At 36.7% G+C, this 21,500-nt stretch overlaps 1 protein-coding gene across 3 annotated transcripts in view; it reads left to right on the plus strand.

Annotated features, from left to right (window-relative positions):
- Window positions 1-21,500, plus strand: part of TTC6 (tetratricopeptide repeat domain 6) — a 209,651-nt gene that overhangs the window by 179,696 nt on the left and 8,455 nt on the right. For all 3 annotated transcript variants that reach the window (XM_058738878.1, XM_058738879.1, XM_058738880.1), the window contains 4 exons: window positions 3,477-3,550; window positions 10,154-10,364; window positions 13,161-13,313; window positions 14,164-14,334. In XM_058738878.1, the coding sequence (XP_058594861.1) occupies window positions 3,477-3,550; window positions 10,154-10,364; window positions 13,161-13,313; window positions 14,164-14,334 (609 nt within the window). The remainder of the gene's footprint in view (window positions 1-3,476; window positions 3,551-10,153; window positions 10,365-13,160; window positions 13,314-14,163; window positions 14,335-21,500) is intronic.

Here is a 21,500-nt window from a genome sequence, read left to right on the forward strand (position 1 = left end):
CCTTGACTATGGCCAGCCAAGACCCTACATGGTCTGACTGTTGCCCATTGATCTGCCTTCATGGTCAAATGCTCTTCTTTTCTTCACGCAAGTCACTCCACTCTGGCCTTTTGCTTTTGCTTGGAAATGGCAGGCTCCCTTCCTGCCTCAGAGCCCTCACACAAGCTATTCCCTAAGCAAGCACGAACACTCTTCCCACTGATCTGTCTGTGGTGCCTATCTTGCTTTCATTTCAGTTTCTGCCCAAATGTGGCCTCCTTAGCAAAAAAGACCATAGATTAATTAAAATCCAATGTTTAAAAACTTAAAATAAATCAAAATAAGTCTAGAAAGGGAAAACAATGGGACAGAAAACAGAGAAAACCAGCAGAAAACAAATAATAAAATCATAGACCTGAATCTAATCATATCAGATATTACATTAAATGGAAATGGGCAAAATGTGTCAATTAAAATAATGAGAATATCAGATTCTAATTTTTAAAAAGCCCCAACTATATTCTGGCTATAAGAAATATACTTTAAATGATATAAATAGGTAAAAGTCTAGGAAAAAAGCATGCCCTGCAGCCACTAATTAAAAGTAAAAACAAGAAAAAAGTTTTTTCTTCATGTAAAGTAAAAAAATTAATTTAAAAACTAAATTAAAAAATGCAAGTTGAAAAAAACCCAGTGAAAGTATATGACTTTTAATATTAAGATGGCTAAATAAAACAAGCAAGAGAAACAGTCTTAAAACTGCCCAGGGAAAATTTTTTAGTGGGAGTAATTGATTAATAGTGAGGTTAAGTAGGATGAGTACTGAAAACTTATTAGTTAATTGAAAGTTGTATGACCTTCATAAGAACACGTTGACCAGGAAGTAGAATGCAGCATTTAGACTGGCATTGTTTAGGAAGTTAATAGTTAAGCTGGTTGGATTAAGAACATTTGTTTATCCCTTTGTCCTCTTGAAAACCTACCAGGAAGACAGTAAAGGAATAAAAAATATATAATTCCACAAAGTTCAAGATAGTGGAAAAGAGTTGTTCATGGCACCCCAAACTACTACTCAAGATTTTAATACCTCAAACTTAAAAATAAATGAGTAGCCAAGGTTCCTATACTTGAGTGAAGTAAAACAGAGACTGAAACCAGCAAATGCATGGCCATAGGTATATGGGATGGTGGCAGGAGGTGTGAGGTGCATGGAGCGATGGTGTAAGATAGCTAAGTATTATCCTCTGGTGGAAGTTAAACCTGATAGGATACTCATGTTATTTAGAAATTGGAAGGTAAATAGCAAAACAAAAAACAGCAAGTTGTAAAAAGAATTGCCTCTGGGGAGTGGGAATCAAGTAAGGAGAGGGGGAACAGGAGGTCACTGTAAGCTTTTTAGTTTTATTAGACCCTATACACTGTATACACGGGTTGCTTTGATAAGAATAAAAATAAATAAACAAAAAATGTCTTTAGAGGCAGTTTACAAATTACAAAATAAAATTGGCCTTATTTTTTCCTTAATTTTTTTAATGTTTATTATATATATTTAAGAGAGAGAGACAGAGAACGAGCAGAGTAAGGCAGAGAGAGAGGGAGACACAGAATCTGAAGCAGGCTTCAGGCTCTGAGCTGTCAGCACAGAGCCCAACACGGGGCTCAACCTCACGAACAATGAGATCATGACCTGAGCTGAAGTTGGACACTCAACCAATTAAGCCACACAGGCACCCCTAAAATTGGCCTTATTAAACAACAAGTAGAAGTTGAGGGAATGTGGAGACATGGCAGCCATTGGTGTTGACCATGCTTTCAAGGAGATGTTCTTTCGAGGACAAGAACTAGAATGACAGGGCATGCGTAGTTTGATAGTGGGAGGATTGAGGGAAGGCACGTTAGGGTGGGGCAGTGAGACAAAGATTAAAGATACAGAAAACAGCAGGACTATGATGGAGCAGGTATCCAGAAGAGACAGGAACGAATGAGGTCCCAGTCTACCCTCTGACACAGAAAGCAAGACAGTGTGGGTGAAGGTCTTTACAAATAAACTCGAATCAGTGGAGGGAATGAGAGTTGGGACTTTGCTTTGTGAAAAATGAGTTGTTGTGGTTGGTTATTTATGATCTCCATATTAAAGAAAAGATTAATGCAGGTGAGAAAAATAATAAAAATGCTGATAGCTTTATTTTGAGTAATGCTAACAGTCATCATTTATGTCTATTGCTGATCATTAATGTCTAATTACCATATAGTGTAATAATGGTTATATATATAAAGTCAGGTTGACATTTATAAATTTTATCTGATTACAAAATGGAAATTGGTATTCTCAACCTTTTAGGTTTATGATCACTCCCCACAACTCCTCAAATTAATAGGAACATTTAAACAAATCTCACACTTACAAATTTGCCTCTATTTTAGCCAAATGATCCTTCTAGAGGAGTTAGCTACCAGCATATTTGATTAGATTATATTTGATTAGACAATGACTTTCTTATTTTCTCCCAAATATTTCCATTTGGTATCAAAATTTACTTCAGGAATCTAAGTGGGGAGTCCACATTCGCGGGTTGGTCTCGGTGACTAATACCTTCCTCCCCCAGTAGGATCGCAGAATGCTCATTTGACCCCACTACTCCATCTTTCACCCCAGTATTTGCAGAAAACTCATTCTATCCCCAAAAGACAGCCAGCTTCCTCCCTCTGGCACAGCCCTGGAAGGTTTGTGGAAGAAAGATGGGAAGGAGATAGAAAAGGGGGAACAGAGAAGGACAGGGAGACGGTCTGTTAAGCTTAGCCCATCTCCGGCACCTACTAGAGGACAACGTTAGGGCCACAGCATCAGATTTAGCACTTTTAATTCTCTTAACAACCTCTTCCCCAGGGTCATTCAGGTCTATCCTAGCTGACTTCTCTAACTCAAAATCGTGGGGTTAGAGTTTACATTGCTCCCTCTCAGGAGGCTTCTAGGATTCCTGGACAAAATGATACACTCCTTCCCAGAAGTGTGGATTCCAAAGGTAGGAGTAGCCTTAGCTAATCCACATGAAAGGCCCAGTTATATGCTTTAACTGGGCCTGAGTATCTGCTAGTCTTATGGACATGTATTGCCAAAGCTTGTCTCCAAGTGAATTTCTCTTTCTATCTAGATGAGGATGTTTCTGGTGATGTGCACTCAGAAAACAAAAACAAAAACAAAAAACAATTAAAAGAAAGCGAATGAAATATCTCCTTACACACATCAGGGCAAAACCACAAGGAAAGTGGAGACTAGTAGCATAAGATTCCGAGTGAGTTTTCAGTTATGGGTTTCCTCTGCTCCATCGATTCTCACTAGCTGTGATACTAAAAGGAAAAAAAAAAGTTTCAGGAAGATGTATATTTTTAATGCTTGTGTTAAGTATGTTCATGGTAGAATCAAAGTTAGAAAGAAGTTTAAGAAAACACAGAAGATCATGTTGCAAAATTAACAAAGCCCTGTAAAACTGTTTCAGGATTTTAAACAAGCTGCGCTGATAAGCAAGACTAATGTGAGCCTTTGTCAAGCCACTGCCATGTGCCATCACAGGTACGGAGTGCAATGTATGTTGACATGAAAGCAGGTAGGACCAACAAATTTATTGTAATGATAGAAGAATAGAAGAAACAGAGGAAAATGTTGTGGAAGTAACAGAGTACAAAAATGGGGAGAGACACAAAGACTCCCTGTAAAGTAGTGGGGGGCACACCTGAATGTGTCATTAGCACCCTTCTACCTTCCAATAAGTGATTTAGCCAAGTCTGCAAGAAAATACCTGTATCATGGCATTGCGGTACCCACCTGCTACACCCCAGGACAGGACCTTGGTAATAACCAAGTAATAAAATCATGCATAGCTTGAAATAGCTAAAAATAAAATCAAATTAATTAATTTTGTTCATAAAATGGAACTAGCTTTTAAAAAGCATGTTTCTTAGAAGAGAGGGTGATTTCAAAAAGTAATACATTTTCAAGAATATTTTGCATTTAGAAAACATAGTTCTAAATCTAAAACCAATTACAATAATACCAGTAAATATCCACAAAATACAATAAAATCTGCAAAAAAAACACCCCATATTACTAAAACATTGTTACCTGTTTCTGGGGATATTATAAAAATAAGTAAGTTATAGAAGGGGAGAAAAGAGCAGTTACATAGGCTAAAATACAGATGGTGATCAGTTAATAACTTAGATAGTATTGGGGGTATCTGGGTGGCTTAATCAGTTAAGTGTCTTACTTCGGCTCAGGTCATGATCTCACGGTTTGTGAGTTTGAGACCCCATAGGGCTCTGTGCTAACAGCTCGGAGCCTGGAGCCTGTTTCAGATTCTGTGTTTCCCTCTCTCTCTGCCCCTACCCCACTCACGCTCTCTGTCTTTCTCTCTCTAAAAAATAAATAAACACTGAAAAAAACTTAGATAGTATTAGAGTAGATATATTTTGTTAACTATAGTGTTTCTACATATACATTTAGCATCTAAAAATTAATTTCTGGTCATTTTGCTTTTAAAAGCATAGAGGTTCACACATGAAGATTTTAATGTGGAATAAAATGTATTTGAGTAAGTAATAGTTTACAGCATTATTTTTCATGAAACAATAGCAATTAATTGGAAGGGAAATTAGGATATTCATAAATTATGTAGACTAAGCTGTGTAAATATCCAATTTAGAGAATAGAATACAGTTTGAATTATTTAGGAAATCAACATTCTGTTTTTCCCTTTAGGACATAGGTAGTACAGCTACATTTCCCTGTGAGAGTAAGACTTTTTTTTTTTTTTTAACAAATACAGTAATCTAATAACTGGTACTTGTGAAAGGCATCACTGAGTTAAAAAGCATTTATTTTTCTATAGACAGCAAAACATAGTCACACTACTGTCTGTGTTAATCCAACAACCTTTGCATAACCCATCTCTTTAGGTAATTGTCATTCTTAAAGAGAGATGGACTAGTGATGACTGATGTGTTTGTTTTGGTGGGTGAGTGCAGACCAAAAATGTCTGAGGTCATTGTATTCTCTTAAAATTAAAAAAAAAGACTCCAAAATTTTTCCTAACCTCATTCCTATGTTTAGCAACTATTAGAGACAGTAAAGTTCTCTCTCTGTCAGTCCCCGATCTCTTTTATGAAATGTAATCACTGAGTCTATATGGTAGAGCCTCCTTAAGCTGATACTGCTTTGCAATTCCAAATAACCCAACTTTCATCAGCCGACTGGAATCTCTATTGTCCTTTAATAAAAGTAGAATTTAAATCAACAGTAAAGCCCTGATAACTCAACAGTCCCAATTCCATGTGGTTTCAGTTTTACTGAATTTGGCAATAAGGAATGTTTAGTGATTGGTTGTATTTATTTCAGGAAACGTATTTTTGCTTTTCAAGGTATGCCATAACATACTTTTACCACAGCAGCATGGTTTCTAAGTATTGAGATTCATTATTGATGTCTTCTAGCGGGGAAAGTAAAAGTTTTTTCATTTGGAAAATTCAAAAAAAAGAAAAAGGAATAAATCTTTAAATTTTAGGACTTTGATCTTTGAACTCATGGGGTTGCAGACTTTTGAAGTATGCCTTTGTATATCTCTGGCTCTCACTCTTGTCGTTGCTAGGAGACAACATTCCTTAGGCTGAATATCCTACTTGTTGTCCAATTTGGTCACTAAGAGTGTTACGGTAGAGTTAATTTTTAGATCTCTTTGAGAAAGCCACCTTCAGATTAAAAAAAAAAATGGCACAGAGAAAGCCTGATTTACTCAGAATTATATATCCTATCCACTTTTTACTCTGGCACATTTATTTTCCTATTCTTACATTTGCATAAAATGTTTTTGAATCCTGGACTCTGCAAACCACATTCTTTAGTTTTGGGAGGTATTTATGATTTATTTGTACAACTCAGTAGTGCACATCTGGTCACGTATGTGATTAATTTGAAAATGCAGTGGACCTTTGTGTCTGTGGCCTCACCTGCACACTCAGCACATGGTCCATAGTTATGGACATTGTAATGAAAATCATGCATCTTCCCCAGTGATCACGTTATTTTTAAATTTATAAAAGCACATTTTATTTTAGAAAAACTAATTTAATATACTTTTATATATATTTGTAATTGATGCTTAACAATTTATGTCTTGATTAATATGTATCCTGATATAACATAGATACTCTACCAGTTGTTTACTATTGTTTCCCAATTGTTTAACTACATGTGATTATTTAACAAGAGCTTCAATCTAGGATATTGTGTGATATTCACATCTTCAGAAAAATGAAATTGCTATGTCTATAGTGGTATCTGTGTCATTTCTTTTTCTGTCTCTGGGAAGTCTCTGGTTTTGGCACTGTCCACCTCCTCTGGACTTAATGTTTAGTCATTGTCAGCTTTGAAGAACTTGCGAGGTGTCTTTCAAAGTTCCTTTCCAGCTTTAAGCTTTAATAGTTATTTACTTAGCCTGAATAGACTAGGTGCTCATTAAACTTTAGGGCTGATAACTAGATAGGTATAGAAAAATAGCTTTGATTTATTGCCTCATTTTTTCTTTTAAAATTTGTTAGTTTAGGGACACCTGGGTAGCTCAGTTAGTTAGGCATCTGACTTTTGATTTCTGTTCAGGTATACTCTCACAGTTTGTGGGTTCAAGCCCCATGTTAGGCTCTGTGCTGACAGTGCACAGCCTGCTTGAGATTCTCTCTCTCTCTCTCTCTGCCCCTCCCCAGCTCATGCTCTCTCTCTCTCTCAAAAGAAATATCTGATAAGGGGTTAATATCTAATATATATAAAGAATTTATACAACTCAACGCCAACCCCTCCCTCCCCCAAATAATTAGATCAAAAATAGGGAACTTGCATAGATATTTTTCCAAAGAAAACATACAGATGCCAAAGGGTACATGAAAAGATGCTCAACATCACTTATCATCAGGGACATGCAACTCAAAACCACAATGAGAGATTACCTCACACCAGTCAGAATGGCTAGTACCAAAAAGACAAGAAATAACAAGTGTTGGCGAGGATGTGGACAAAAGGGAACCCTCATGGTGCACTGTTTAGAATGTAAATTGGTGCAACCAGTGTGGAAAACATTAAGGAATTTCCTTAAAAAATTAAAAATAGAAATACCATATGATTCAGTGATTCCATTACTTTACCCAAAGAAAACAAAAACATTAATTTGAAAAGATCTGTGCAGCCCTATGTTTATTGAAGCATATTTACAATAACCAAGATATGGAGGTAACCCAAATGCCCTTCAATAGATGAATGGATAAAGAATATGTGGTACACACACACACACACACACACACACACACACACACACACACTGGAATTACTCAGCCATAAAAAAGAATGCCATTTGCAACAACATAGATGGACCTAGAGGGTATTATGCTAAGTCGAATAGATCAGGCAGAGAATGACAAATGTGGAAGTTAAAAAACAAAACAAATGAGCAAACAAACAAAAACAGAAACAGACTCCTAACTACAGAAAACAAATTGGTGGTTTCCAGAAAGGACAGGGATGGGGAATGGGCAAAATAGGTCAAGGGGATTGAGAGGTATAAAGGAAAACAGAATGCGTTATCCACTTTTAGAATAATTCCTGTAAGCAGTGAGACTGCAGCCTCAGGCATTGTTACCCTATATTCAGTGAACTTTTACCTCTCCAATAGTGCCAGTAATCAGGAGAGAAGCACAATTTCACTGTAAACTACTGAGGGAAGTGAACCTGTGTTTTCTTAGTAACAAGCCACAGAGAGAACTCAGTGGGTACCAACTGACTCATGTATGTGAATGTTCACTTTTGCCTGCCTATACTAGAAGGAAGGACTAGCTAGCTTCCTGGTATTTCACTGTTGATTCTTGTATGATCTTCTGACAGAACACCTGATGCCCCATGTTTGGGGAGTGTTTGCCAAAACATGCAGCAAATATCCTAAGTACCACAATTATTCTTCATGGCTTAGGCATTAAACAATATTGAATCACGTTGTGAGAAACTGAATTGCTTTTCAGCCTCAAACTGAATTCTTTCTCAAACCTTATGAATACATCAAGGGGAAAGTCTCAGCCAAAATCTAGTCTTAACAACTTTCCAACACTTTGTAATAGAACTCAGGTTCAGTTTTCTACAGACCATAGTATCCAACTCCAATAGCTATTTATTTTTACGGTTGCTTTCTATTTATGGTATGAAATATTAATTTTCTACTTATGGGATTGAAATTAAGTTGTCTTTTAAAATAAATTGAGTTAAGGGGTGCCTGGGTGGCTCAGTCGGTTAAGCGTCTGACTTTGGCTCAGGTCATGATCTCACAGTTTGTGAGTTTGAGTGAGTTTGTGAGTTTGTGAGTCAGGCTCTGTGCTGACAGCTCGGAGCCTACAGCCTGCTTCACATTGTGTCTTCCTCTCTCTCTGCCCCTACCCCACTCATGCTGTCTCTCTCTCTCTCTCAAAAATAAACATTAAAAAAAAATAAATTGAGTTAAGTAAAAAACAGTGATTTGGCCTAAAGAAAAATGTTCAGTAAATGATAGCGTAGGTAGAACAGAGGGCAGCTGTCACAAAGGAGGGGCTGAAGTTTGGGGAACACTATAAAGAGATATTCCTGAGTAATATCTAGGAGATGACAGTCTCTAGAATAGTTTCCCTGGGCTCCATGTATTTTATGAAGGAAAAATTAGTAAAGTAGTGGTGCATCTTGTTAAATTTTGAGACCGTTTTGAGAAGTAATGAAGAAGAGGCTGGGAGAAAGATGGCCATCTTTATTGAGGGTTTCTTTGCTCAGTGGTTTTCACACGTGCTCATTTGCTCTTCAGAACAATTTTGAAAAATTAATATTAATTTACACATTCAGGTTTAGGTCTGAGCTTTCTTCTGACTACACTGTTGAGATATCAGATCTTGTGCACCAACAGCAGGTAGATTTAAAGCAAAGAATGTGAGCAGAGATGACCACATGAAAAAGTGTGACATTTGAGGTTATGGTTTACCCAAGTCTGAATCCTAGATATTGTACACTGTTGAACATCACTATGCTATTTACTGCGCACAGACTTTTCTGAGCCATTTTCTTTTCATCTACAAAATGTAGAAAATTATAACTAGCTTAAGAATTGTTGGAGGCATTAAGTGAAATAGCATAGGTAACGCAATTAGCACAGTACGTGGTAGGCAAGAAGTTACTCAGTGTTAGCTCCCTCATTCTAGAGACTGAATATAATTATTAGATATGCATATACGATGGAAAAGTGACTATATCTGCCCACGAACAAATATTTGATTATTTTACTAGCTCTCATCCTACCACAAGAGAATAATTGGGGACGAGAGATAGAGTTATCATTTATTCACATGTGTTCACAAGTTAATAAATTGAACGCATTTCACTTTTTTTTTTCTTTTCTCCTTTCCTGGTGTCATAAAGAAAGCATTTCCCTTTATAGAAGATCTGATATAGGCCTGCCATGTGATAAAAATTTGGTTCCTTTCATTGTATAAGGAAATGTGAAATACATAAATACATTTATTTTAATCTGATTTAAATAGTGTATTTTCATCATTAATAGTGCATGTTTTTCTGTACTGGTCACTGATAGCTGTTAAAAACAAGTTCGGGAATGCCATTCATACTTGTATAGTTCTGAAAAAAGAACTTTAGAATATCATCCCAACATATTCTGCCTTTTTCCTTTCACCAAAATCTTCAAAGACCCTGTCAGTCTTCCTTAGGCCATATGAACTCATGTACTCATTTCCTATGATGGATAATAAAAATGAAAGATTTTTTTTATAAGCGTCAATGCAAATCTTCATGGGTAAATTATTTTTATTATTTTTATTTTTATTTTTTTTAACGTTTTTATTTATTTTTGAGACAGAGAGAGACAGAGCATGAGCAGGGGAGGGGCAGAGAGAGAGGGAGACACAGAATCGGAAGCAGGCTCCAGGCTCTGAGCCGTCAGCACAGAGCCCGACGCGGGGCTCGAACTCACAGACCGCGAGATCATGACCTGAGCCGAAGTCGGACGCTCAACCGACTGAGCCACCCAGGCGCCCCTTCATGGGTAAATTAGATACAGAAAAGCACTTAGAAAATTCATCAGAAAGCATCAATATTTTCATTTATTTTCAGAAATAAGGAGTTTGAAGAAGCTGTTGATTTCTTCACCTGGGCTCTTAAAATTGATCCATGTTTTCTGGATGCTTATGTTGGACGGGGAAATTCTTACATGGAATACGGCCATGATGGAGCTACCAAACAAGCACAGAAGGACTTTCTTAAAGTGTTGCGCATTAATCCAACATACACAAAAGCCAGAATTAGTTTAGGCTATAATTTACAGGTAGTATTCTATAATAACATATTAGTTCATAAAAATTCCTTTTGGAAAAAGGAGAAGAATATATTTGGCCCTTTACTGGTGATTAGGATACATGTTATTTCCTTGGTTATGTACATTTTACCTTTCCCTTAAGGTTAGAGCAGCAGTGAGAAGCGAGGGTTTATTAGTCACAGGGAGGCTGCCTGGGGACCACACCCAGGGGCCTGGTGCATAGTGAGGTGATGACCCTTCAAACCTGAGGTTCCTTAACACCTGTGCCCTGCCTTACCTTACCCCCACACTTACATCTTTTGAAATTTGCCTGATGGGTTTCACATATAACAAACCTGGCTAACATTTGTTTCACTAACCTGTATTGGACCCCAGAGCTATTGTCCTGTTGAATTAATGAAAAGCTAGAGAGAATAAGCAATGGGTGAGAGTTTTGAAGTGGACTTTAGCCATACAATGGGCCAGATAAACACTGTACAAGGGATTCAGGTCATCTTCCAAATGGCAGTGAGTGAGAACTTACTGGGCAGGCAAGAGACTAGGTGTTTGTCCTTTCAGCAAGGTGGGAAAGTATTACTCTCTGTGTCACTACACAGGTCTCTGAGTGGTTTCTGGAACACACTGACCTGACCCATGCACTCACGAACCTATTTGCACTAATAAAATATGTAGCGACATCCTTGGAATAAAGTGCTAAGTGTGCTTTATATTCTATGAAGAGGAACTGAGTAATTAAAATTTTCTTCTCTTTTTTAAAATCTTTTTTCAATATTCAAAATTTTAGATAATGGACAACAAATATGTTCAAAATATTTTAATTTGCAGAAATTCTTATTAATAATCTGCAATTACAGTTGATTTTTTTAAAATTTGAAAATAAATGAGTTTGGCTGATCTAATAATATTAATAACATTGGAGTTGATTGTTAAGATTGGCAGCTATAGTGAAGTGTGCCCAAGAACTTATGATAAGGAAAATAAGATTGCTCTCTGAGACTTAAACATAAAATTAGCCATTATTGGATCACAGTAGAAATTTGCAAAGTCAGTTTGAAGAGACAGGATGACTTCCAAAGCTGCTAGAGCTGATTGCAATCCAATGAAATGTGTTAACATTGTCATGCATCGCATTCAAAAGGCATTTTACTGAGCACCTAATATAGGATAAGAATTACTCTAGGCCTAGTGATATGCAGTAAACCAAATATACTTGGTTCTTCTTTTAGAGTTTACTGCCTACTAGAGAGATGAGTATCAAGCAATCATGTGAATAATTATTTAATTATACTTATGATAAGTGCAACAAAGGAAAAAGATGTGTTTTAGGACAACTTATAACAAGTGAACTTAGATTTGTTGAAGGGGTAAGGGAGGGCTTTTTGAGAAATTAACAATTAAAGGGAGTGTGAAAGACTAGTAATCAGTCAGAGTTAAGAATTGGGGCTAAGACACAGTGAACAACCCATTAGAAAGTCTTGTGAAAAAACAGAGGGCCCAAGTGGATGGAATGTTACAGGAAGAAGAGAGTGTTGTAGGACAAGGCTAGAGAATTGGAAAATGACTGGAGGTGAAGGCCTTTCAGGCCAGTTAAAAATGCTAATATAATTAACCAAAGCAGAGACATCAGAGTTTTGTTTATGAAGATCTCACTTTGTATATATCAACCTGAAAGAAGATTGAGAAACATCAGTATGAGGAAGGATTGAGTCAGGAAAGGAAGGACTTAGAAGAGTTACAGAGGTTCATCCAATTTCTGCTCAGGGGAAAGAGTAACCATTTGTTCAACAAAGACAGATTTCTCTACTGTGTGCCTAGCACTAGTGATATAGAAGTTAGCCAAAACAGATGTCAGAAACAGATGACAGATATCCTATTGTGAGGCTGTCTGCAGCTTAATATTCTTATTTTTGTTTCTCAAATGAATTTGTCATGACAGTGTTGATTTTCACATAATTTGTGCAGAGGCAGAAGATTTGCTGGTTAAAGAACAGTGTATAGTTAAAATATTAGTTTTATGTAAGAGTCACTGGGCTCAGTTTGGTGTATGTGAGGCAGCTTCTGGCAAGGTGGGTTTTTAACCTATGAGAATAAAGGACAGACTCTGGACCTCCATGAATTTATCAGCTCACTGCCTTACGGTGATGAGGTATTTAGTTGCTAGCTGGTCTTCCCTTGGAAATACTTGGACATCTTTCAGTTAACAGCACCCCTCTCCTAACCTTTGTTCTTATTTTCCAGTTGGTGCTAAGGTTTGTATGAACAGATACTTGGTAGATTTGAATGCATTTTTCCATGAAATATGTATAGTGATTCTAAAATTCTAGATGCTGGTAAAATCTGTCAAAATAGGTTTTACGCTATTAGTTTATTCTCAACACATTTATTTTGTTATTTTCATTATGTATATGTTATGTATAGCTGGAGATTCAATGCCAAGGAATAAATACAATCCCTACCTGTGTGTGTATGGAGCTCAAGTAAACCTCATGGTGGTGATTGTCAGAAGCGTTAGTGTTCTCCAAGATTGGCATAAGAGATGACTCTGACAAGTAGATTTATTTTAATTAATTAAAATGTTAGTATGAATACTCAGAGGTAATTTAGTCAATTGAGTGCACTCACAGTACAATCTACTTCTTTTTTTTTTTTTTTAATATCTTGGATTTAGCACAATATAAATTGGCCCTTACTGAAGGCTTTAACTGATTAAGTTAGAACCATAAACATTTGTCACATTATAGACAATTTCTAACTTGTCATGTTGTAGACAATTTCTAACTTCATGTAAATGAAACCTTATTTTAGGCCCAAGGAAAATTCCAGAAAGCTTGGAATCACTTTACCGTTGCCATAGAAGTTGATCCAAAATGCTACTTAGCCTATGAAGGAAGAGCTGTGGTCTCTCTTCAGATGGGTGATAATTTTGCTGCAATTCAAGACATTAATGCTGCCATAAAGGTAAAAATGCACTTAGATTATATTATCATTGGCATAAATTAGCACCATTAATAACTTCTTGGTTACTTTTTAAAGTAACTTATAGGGAAAATGATATTTGTGTGTTTTCTTTTTCCAGAAGAATCCTAAAGAGTTATCATGGTTTGTCAATTTTATAATGTAAATAACATTTAAAATCCAAAATACAAACTCATGACAAATGTTGACTCTTGTCAGTAAATGCAATTTATAGTTTCATGGGACATAAATATTCGTTTGTAATAAAAAATAAATGCAAAAAATAAAATAATGTTCTGGGTTCAAAGGAACTAAAGAAAGAACAATATAAATTCCAAAATCCTTCTGTAGTGAAATGGCAAATAAAAATCTTAGGTTTTGTATACAGTGACAGAAAAATCTTTCTCTTTTCTTCTGGAGTTTGGATTGTTTCTGTAGAAATGGGCAGATTTTGTAATCTTTGAGATGAGAAAAAGGAAAGAACTGAAAGATAATTGCTGCTACCTAGGACAAATAAACATATTAACTATTTAATTTCTTCTCCAGCTTAACAGAGCTAAACAGATAACCTCCCCCCTGCCCCCCCGGCCCACTACCACTGTGTCTATCTTTTGGAAAGGAACTGAGTAAAGCACTAAGATTATTTGTTTTATTGCAACCAAATCAACAAAGGGTTGACTTTGAATCAACTTCATACCCTGTCGTTTCTCAAAATATTTGCTCTAATGGGTTTCACCTGCACTATAAAATTACTAGTTTCCCACAAGTAGATTTCATAACATTCATTTTTAGTCTTGAAATTGGAGATAAACACTATTCCCAGATGCTAAATACTCATACTATTATATTGCAGATCAATACTACAGCAGAATTCTTAACAAATCGTGGTGTGATTCACGAGTTTATGGGTCAACAACAGAATGCAATGAAAGACTATCAAGCAGCAATTTCCCTAAATCCTACGTATTCACTGGCTTACTTCAATGCAGGAAATATCTATTTTCACCACAGGCAGTTTTCCCAGGTAAGGAGTTTTCCTTAACATTGCCTTTTAGACACTAAATGCTTTCTTTGTTATATATAGTTTCAAAATGCAACCTTACATAACAGGCTAATCATTCATTAGCTCTTTTTTTTTAAGTTCTCTTTCATAAGAATGTTTGTAATAAATGTTTACATCTCTATGGGTTTATTCTTGTCATTATCATCAACCATTCGATACTTGTCCAGTAAACATTGTTCTGGACTTCCCCAAGCATGGGCCATTGCCTGGCTATCCATTGTTGCCAGCTTCTGTCCTGGAATCCTCTCTTTGACTCCACTTAGCCAAATCTCAGACTTCCTCCGAGACTCTTTTTTCATGACGTGATTATCTAACTTGTCTTAATTGCTACCTTTCCTAAACTTCAGTCACATGAGCACTTGACTGGGAGTAAGGAGATAAAGATGTTAGTTGTGGTTTTATGACATCTTAATCTTTTTGGACTGTAATTCAGAGTCTCTGAAATGAAAATGTTGGGTTATTAGATGATATTTACATAATTCAAATTATTCTGATATTTACATAATTCAAACTCAACTTTAATTTTTTATTTATATTCTCTCTTTTGTTCTTTATCTTCAGTTTATCTTTGTTCTTTGTCTGTCTTTGAGTCAGAAGTTCAATTCATCTATTGTCACCCTTTATTTTATATTGTGGTGAGTTGTCAAGGTGAGGCCATTTCCCTAGTACTGCTTTTAGCAGTTTCCTATGTATTTCAGTCTGCAATGTTTTTGTTTGTTTGTTTTCCTAAAATGTTACACCTGAAATTTTATTTCCCTTTTGACTGAATAATAAATTAACAAGGCAGTTAAAATGTCTAGGTAGAAGGACTTCTATATTTTCTAATTTTAGAGTTTATTGAGTTTTAATGTGGTCTAGTATATGGCAACTTAAATACTCCAGGGGACTTTACTAAAAACAATTTATGCTATAAGGATATATAGTTAAAAATATCCATATAAAATATACCTTATAAATTACGTTTTTAATTTAGCCTACATCCATACTTGTTTTTCATTTGGTTCATGTTGGACCGAGAAAGGTTTATTTAAGTATCTTAAAATTAGTGTGGCCCTCTGTAGTTTTCTTTACATCTCTTATAATTTCTGCTTTATAAATATTGCTGCTACATTATTATTTTATGTACAGATAGTCATACACATTACATATGCATTGTGAGTGCATTACAAATGCCCTTCTGTTTCTTTTAGCTCTTTGGAATAAATTTGCTTTTATCTGATATGAAGATTTTGACCTCTGATTTCATTTGGTTTGCTTTTTGCCCGATATTCCTTTGCCCTTCCTCTTATTTTCAATGTTTAGAATCCTTTATTTTAGGTTTGCATCTCTTTTATACAGCATAGAGTTAGATTTTGCTTTAGATGGCAATTTGAAAATATGTGGCTTTTCATAGATGGGTTAAGTCCATTTACATTTTGCCATGGTCAGTATGTTTGATCTTCTGTTATTTTATGTCATATTTTTGTGTGATGCATTTAAAATATTTTATTCTGTAGTCTGCTTTATTTAATTTTTTGAAAGGTTTTCTGATATTTAGGAAAGTTTTCAGTTTTGCTTTAGTGATTACCTTTATAAACATATTTCTATACTCTTAGTTTCTTATTTCTCCAGTTTCTCTACTATGAACAACAAGATTACCATTTAATCTCTTCTTCCCTTAATCCTCCCTCTCATCTATTAGTTGATTTTAGTTAATAGTATTCTTTTTTTAAAAAAAGTGTCTATTTTTATTCTTAAATATGTTCAAGCTTATGGTATCAGCTTGTGCCAGTTTTCCACTGTGTCTCTCTATTCTCCCATTTTGTTGAGAGTTTCGTTATTCCTCCACTGCCAGAGGGGTTAATATTTGCACACTATTTTGTTACCCTTATTTCACATTTTAGCCTCTGTTCTCTAGTTAAGCATACTCAGTTGTCATTACCAGGCTTTTTGCCAAAGTTTCCCTCCCAACTGCTAATTTCTTAGTTGCCTGAAATTGGTCCTCTAGCAGGGTCCCGAGAAAGGGCTCATGAGAACAATATTCCTTGACTTTTTTAATGTTCATAGCTGTTTGCCTGCAGCTTTTACAACTTAAGGTAGCATGTCTGGGTTTAAGGTCCTGACTCACTCTTCTTTCCTTGAATGTTTTAAGTATTTCACTATTTTCTGGTGTTATATGTTGTTGTCAAAAAGCCTGCTGCAAACGTGATTTTTGTTCTTTTATTGGTGACTTTGTTTTGTCATGACAACCAAAGTTTTTTTGTTCGTTTGTTATTGTTTTTAAGTAAAAGGTTTTACCAAGGTACGTCTCAGAGTTGACAATTTGGAGTCAAAGTATACAGTGTGCATTTTCAAGATGCAGATTTCAGAAGAGGTTTTTTTTGGTTTTTTTATTTTATTTTATTTTATTTTATTTAAATTGGTTTCCATACAACACCCAGTGCTCATCCCAAAAGGTGCCCTCCTCAATACCCATCACCCACCCTGCCCTCCCTCCCACCCCCATCAACCCTCAGTTTGCTCTCAGTTTTTTTTTTTTAACGTTTTATTTTTTATTTTTTATTTTTTATTTTTGGGACAGAGAGAGACAGAGCATGAACGGGGGAGGGGCAGAGAGAGAGGGAGACACAGAATCGGAAACAGGCTCCAGGCTCCGAGCCATCAGCCCAGAGCCCGACGCGGGGCTTGAACTCACGGACCGCGAGATCGTGACCTGGCTGAAGTCGGACGCTTAACCGACTGCACCACCCAGGTGCCCCTGCTCTCAGTTTTTAACAGTCTCTTATGCTTTGGCTCTCTCCCACTCTAACCTCTTTTTTTTTTTTTTTTCCTTCCCCTCCCCCATGGGTTTCTGTTACGTTTCTCAGGATCCACATAAGAGTGAAACCATATGGTATCTGTCTTTCTCTGTATGGCTTATTTCACTTAGCATCACACTCTCCAGTTCCATCCACGTTGCTACAAAAGGCCATATTTCATTCTTTTTCATTGCCACGTAGTATTCCATGTGTATATAAACCACAATTTCTTTATCCATTCATCAGTTGATGGACATTTAGGCTCTTTCCATAATTTGGCTATTGTTGAGAGTGCTGCTATAAACATTGGGGTACAAGTGCCCCTATGCATCAGTACTCCTGTATCCCTTGGATAAATTCCTAGCAGTGCTATTGCTGGGTCATAGGGTAGGTCTATTTTTAATTTTCTGAGGAACCTCCACACTGCTTTCCAGAGCGGCTGCACCAATTTGCATTCCTACCAACAGTGCAAGAGGGTTCCTGTTTCTCCACATCCTCTCCAGCATCTGTAGTCTCCTGATTTGTTCATTTTGGCCACTCTGACTGGCGTGAGGTGATATCTGAGTGTGGTTTTGATTTGTATTTCCCTGATGAGGAGCGACGTTGAACATCTTTTCATGTGCCTGTTGGCCATCCGGATGTCTTCTTTAGAGAAGTGTCTATTCATGTTTTCTGCCCATTTCTTCACTGGGTTATTTGTTTTTCAGGTGTGGAGTTTGATGAGCTCTTTATAGATTTTGGATACTAGCCCTTTGTCCGATATGTCATTTGCAAATATCTTTTCCCATTCCGTTGGTTGCCTTTTAGTTTTGTTGGTTGTTTCCTTTGCTGTGCAGAAGCTTTTTATCTTCATAAGGTCCCAGTAATTCACTTTTGCTTTTAATTCCCTTGCCTTTGGGGATGTGCCGAGTAAGAGATTGCTACGGCTGAGGTCAGAGAGGTCTTTTCCTGCTTTCTCCTCTAAGGTTTTGATGGTTTCCTGTCTCACATTCAGGTCCTTTATCCATTTTGAGTTTATTTTTGTGAATGGTGTGAGAAAATGGTCTAGTTTCAACCTTCTGCATGTTGCTGTCCAGTTCTCCCAGCACCATTTGTTAAAGAGACTGTCTTTTTTCCATTGGATGTTCTTTCCTGCTTTGTCAAAGATTAGTTGGCCATACGTCTGTGGGTCTAGTTCTGGGGTTTCTATTCTATTCCATTGGTCTATGTGTCTGTTTTTATGCCAATACCATGCTGTCTTGATGATGACAGCTTTGTAGTAGAGGCTAAAGTCTGGGATTGTGATGCCTCCTGCTTTGGTCTTCTTCTTCAAAATTACTTTGGCTATTCGAGGCCTTTTGTGGTTCCATATGAATTTTAGGATTGCTTGTTCTAGTTTCGAGAAGAATGCTGGTGCAATTTTGATTGGGATTGCATTGAATGTGTAGATAGCTTTGGGTAGTATTGCCATTTTGACTATATTTATTCTTCCAATCCATGAGCAGGGAATGTCTTTCCATTTCTTTATATCTTCTTCAATTACCTGCATAAGCTTTCTATAGTTTTCAGCATACAGATCTTTTACATCTTTGGTTAGATTTATTCCTAGGTATTTTATGCTTCTTGGTGCAATTGTGAATGGGATCAGTTTCTTTATTTGTCTTTCTGTTGCTTCATTGTTAGTGTATAAGAATGCAACTGATTTCTGTACATTGATTTTGTATCCTGCAACTTTGCTGAATTCATGTATCAGTTCTAGCAGACTTTTGGTGGAGTCTATCGGATTTTCCATGTGTAATATCATGTCATCTGCAAAAAGCGAAAGCTTGACTTCATCTTTGCCAATTTTGATGCCTTTGATTTCCTTTTGTTGTCTGATTGCTGATGCTAGAACTTCCAGCACTATGTTAAACAACAGCGGTGAGAGTGGGCATCCCTGTCGTGTTCCTGATCTCAGGGAAAAAGCTCTCAGTTTTTCCCCGTTGAGGATGATGTTAGCTGTGGGCTTTTCATAAATGGCTTTTATGATCTTTAAGTATGTTCCTTCTATCCCGACTTTCTCAAGGGTTTTTATTAAGAAAGGGTGCTGGATTTTGTCAAAGGCCTTTTCTGCATCGATTGACAGGATCATATGGTTCTTCTCTTTTTTTTTGTTAATGTGATGTATCACGTTGATCGATTTGCGAATGTTGAACCAGCCCTGCATCCCAGGAATGAATCCCACTTGATCATGGTGAATAATTCTTTTTATATGCTGTTGAATTCGATTTGCTAGTATCTTATTGAGAATTTTTGCATCCATATTCATCAGGGATATTGGCCTGTAGTTCTCTTTTTTTACTGGGTCTCTGTCTGGTTTAGGAATCAAAGTAATACTGGCTTCATAGAATGAGTCTGAAAGTTTTCCTTCCCTTTCTATTTCTTGGAATAGCTTGAGAAGGATAGGTATTATCTCTGCTTTAAACGTCTGGTAGAACTCCCCTGGGAAGCCATCTGGTCCTGGACTCTTATTTGTTGGGAGATTTTTGATAACCGATTCAATTTCTTTGCTGGTTATGGGTCTGTTCAAGCTATCTATTTCCTCCTGATTGAGTTTTGGAAGAGTGTGGGTGTTTAGGAATTTGTCCATTTCTTCCAGGTTGTCCAATTTGTTGGCATATAATTTTTCATAGTATTCCCTGATAATTGTTTGTATCTCTGAGGGATTGGTTGTAATAATTCCATTTTCATTCATGATTTTATCTATTTGGGTCATCTCCCTTTTCTTTCTGAGAAGCCTGGCTAGAGGTTTGTCAATTTTGTTTATTTTTTCAAAAAACCACCTCTTGGTTTTGTTGATCTGCTCTACAGTTTTTTTAGATTCTATATTGTTTATTTCTGCTCTGATCTTTATGATTTCTCTTTTTCTGCTGGGTTTAGGCCGCCTTTGCTGTTCTGCTTCTATTTCCTTTAGGTGTGCTGTTGGATTTTGTATTTGGGATTTTTCTTGTTTCTTGAGATAGGCCTGGATTGCAATGTATTTTCCTCTCAGGACTGCCTTCGCTGCATCCCAAAGCGTTTGGATTGTTGTATTTTCATTTTTGTTTGTTTCCATATATTTTTTAATTTCTTCTCTAATTGCCTGGTTGACCCACTCATTCTTGAGTAGGGTGTTCTTTAACCTCCATGCTTTTGGAGGTTTTCCAGACTTTTTCCTGTGGTTGATTTCAAGCTTCATAGCATTGTGGTCTGAAAGTATGCATGGTATAATTTCAATTCTTGTAAACTTATGAAGGGCTGTTTTGTGACCCAGTATATGATCTATCTTGGAGAATGTTCCATGTGCACTCGAGAAGAAAGTATATTCTGTTGCTTTGGGATGCAGAGTTCTAAATATATCTGTCAAGTCCATCTGATCCAATGTATCATTCAGGGCCCTTGTTTCTTTATGGACTGTGTGTCTAGATGATCTATCCATTTCTGTAAGTGGGTGTTAAAGTCCCCTGCAATGACCACATTCTTATCAATGAGGTTGCTCATGTTTATGAGTAATTGTTTTATATATCTGGGGGCTCCGGTATTTGGCGCATAGACATTTATAATTGTTAGCTCTTCCTGATGGATAGACCCTGTAATTATTATATAATGCCCTTCTTCATGTCTTGTTACAGCCTTTAATTTAAAGTCTAGTTTGTCTGATATAAGTATGGCTACTCCAGCTTTCTTTTGGCTGCCAGTAGCATGATAAATAGTTCTCCATCCCCTCACTCTCAATCCAAAGGTGTCCTCAGATCTAAAATGAGTCTCTTGTAGACAGCAAATAGATGGGTCTTGTTTTTTTATCCATTCTGATACCCTATGTCTTTTGGTTGGCGCATTTAATCCATTTACATTCAGTGTTATTATAGAAAGATACGGGTTTAGAGTCATTGTGATATCTGTATGTTTTATGCTTGTAGTGATGTCTCTGGTACTTTGTCTCACAGGATCCCCCTTAGGATCTCTTGTAGGGCTGGTTTCGTGGTGACAAATTCCTTCAGTTTTTGTTTGTTTGGGAAGACCTTTATCTCTCCTTCTATTCTAAATGACAGATTTGCTGGATAAAGGATTCTCGGCTGCATATTTTTTCTGTTTAGCACACTGAAGATATCGTGCCAAGCCTTTCTGGCCTGCCAAGTTTCAAAGGAGAGATCAGTCACGAGTCTTATAGGTCTCCCTTTATATGTGAGGGCACGTTTATCCCTTGCTGCTTTCAGAATTTTCTCTTTATCCTTGTATTTTGCCAGTTTCACTATGATATGTCGTGCAGAAGAACGATTCAAGTTACGTCTGAAGGGAGTTCTCTGTGCCTCTTGGATTTCAATGCCTGTTTCCTTCCCCAGTTCAGGGAAG

The sequence above is a fragment of the Neofelis nebulosa genome, chromosome 7, assembly GCF_028018385.1.
Source record: "Neofelis nebulosa isolate mNeoNeb1 chromosome 7, mNeoNeb1.pri, whole genome shotgun sequence".
Lineage (NCBI taxonomy): Eukaryota > Metazoa > Chordata > Mammalia > Carnivora > Felidae > Neofelis > Neofelis nebulosa.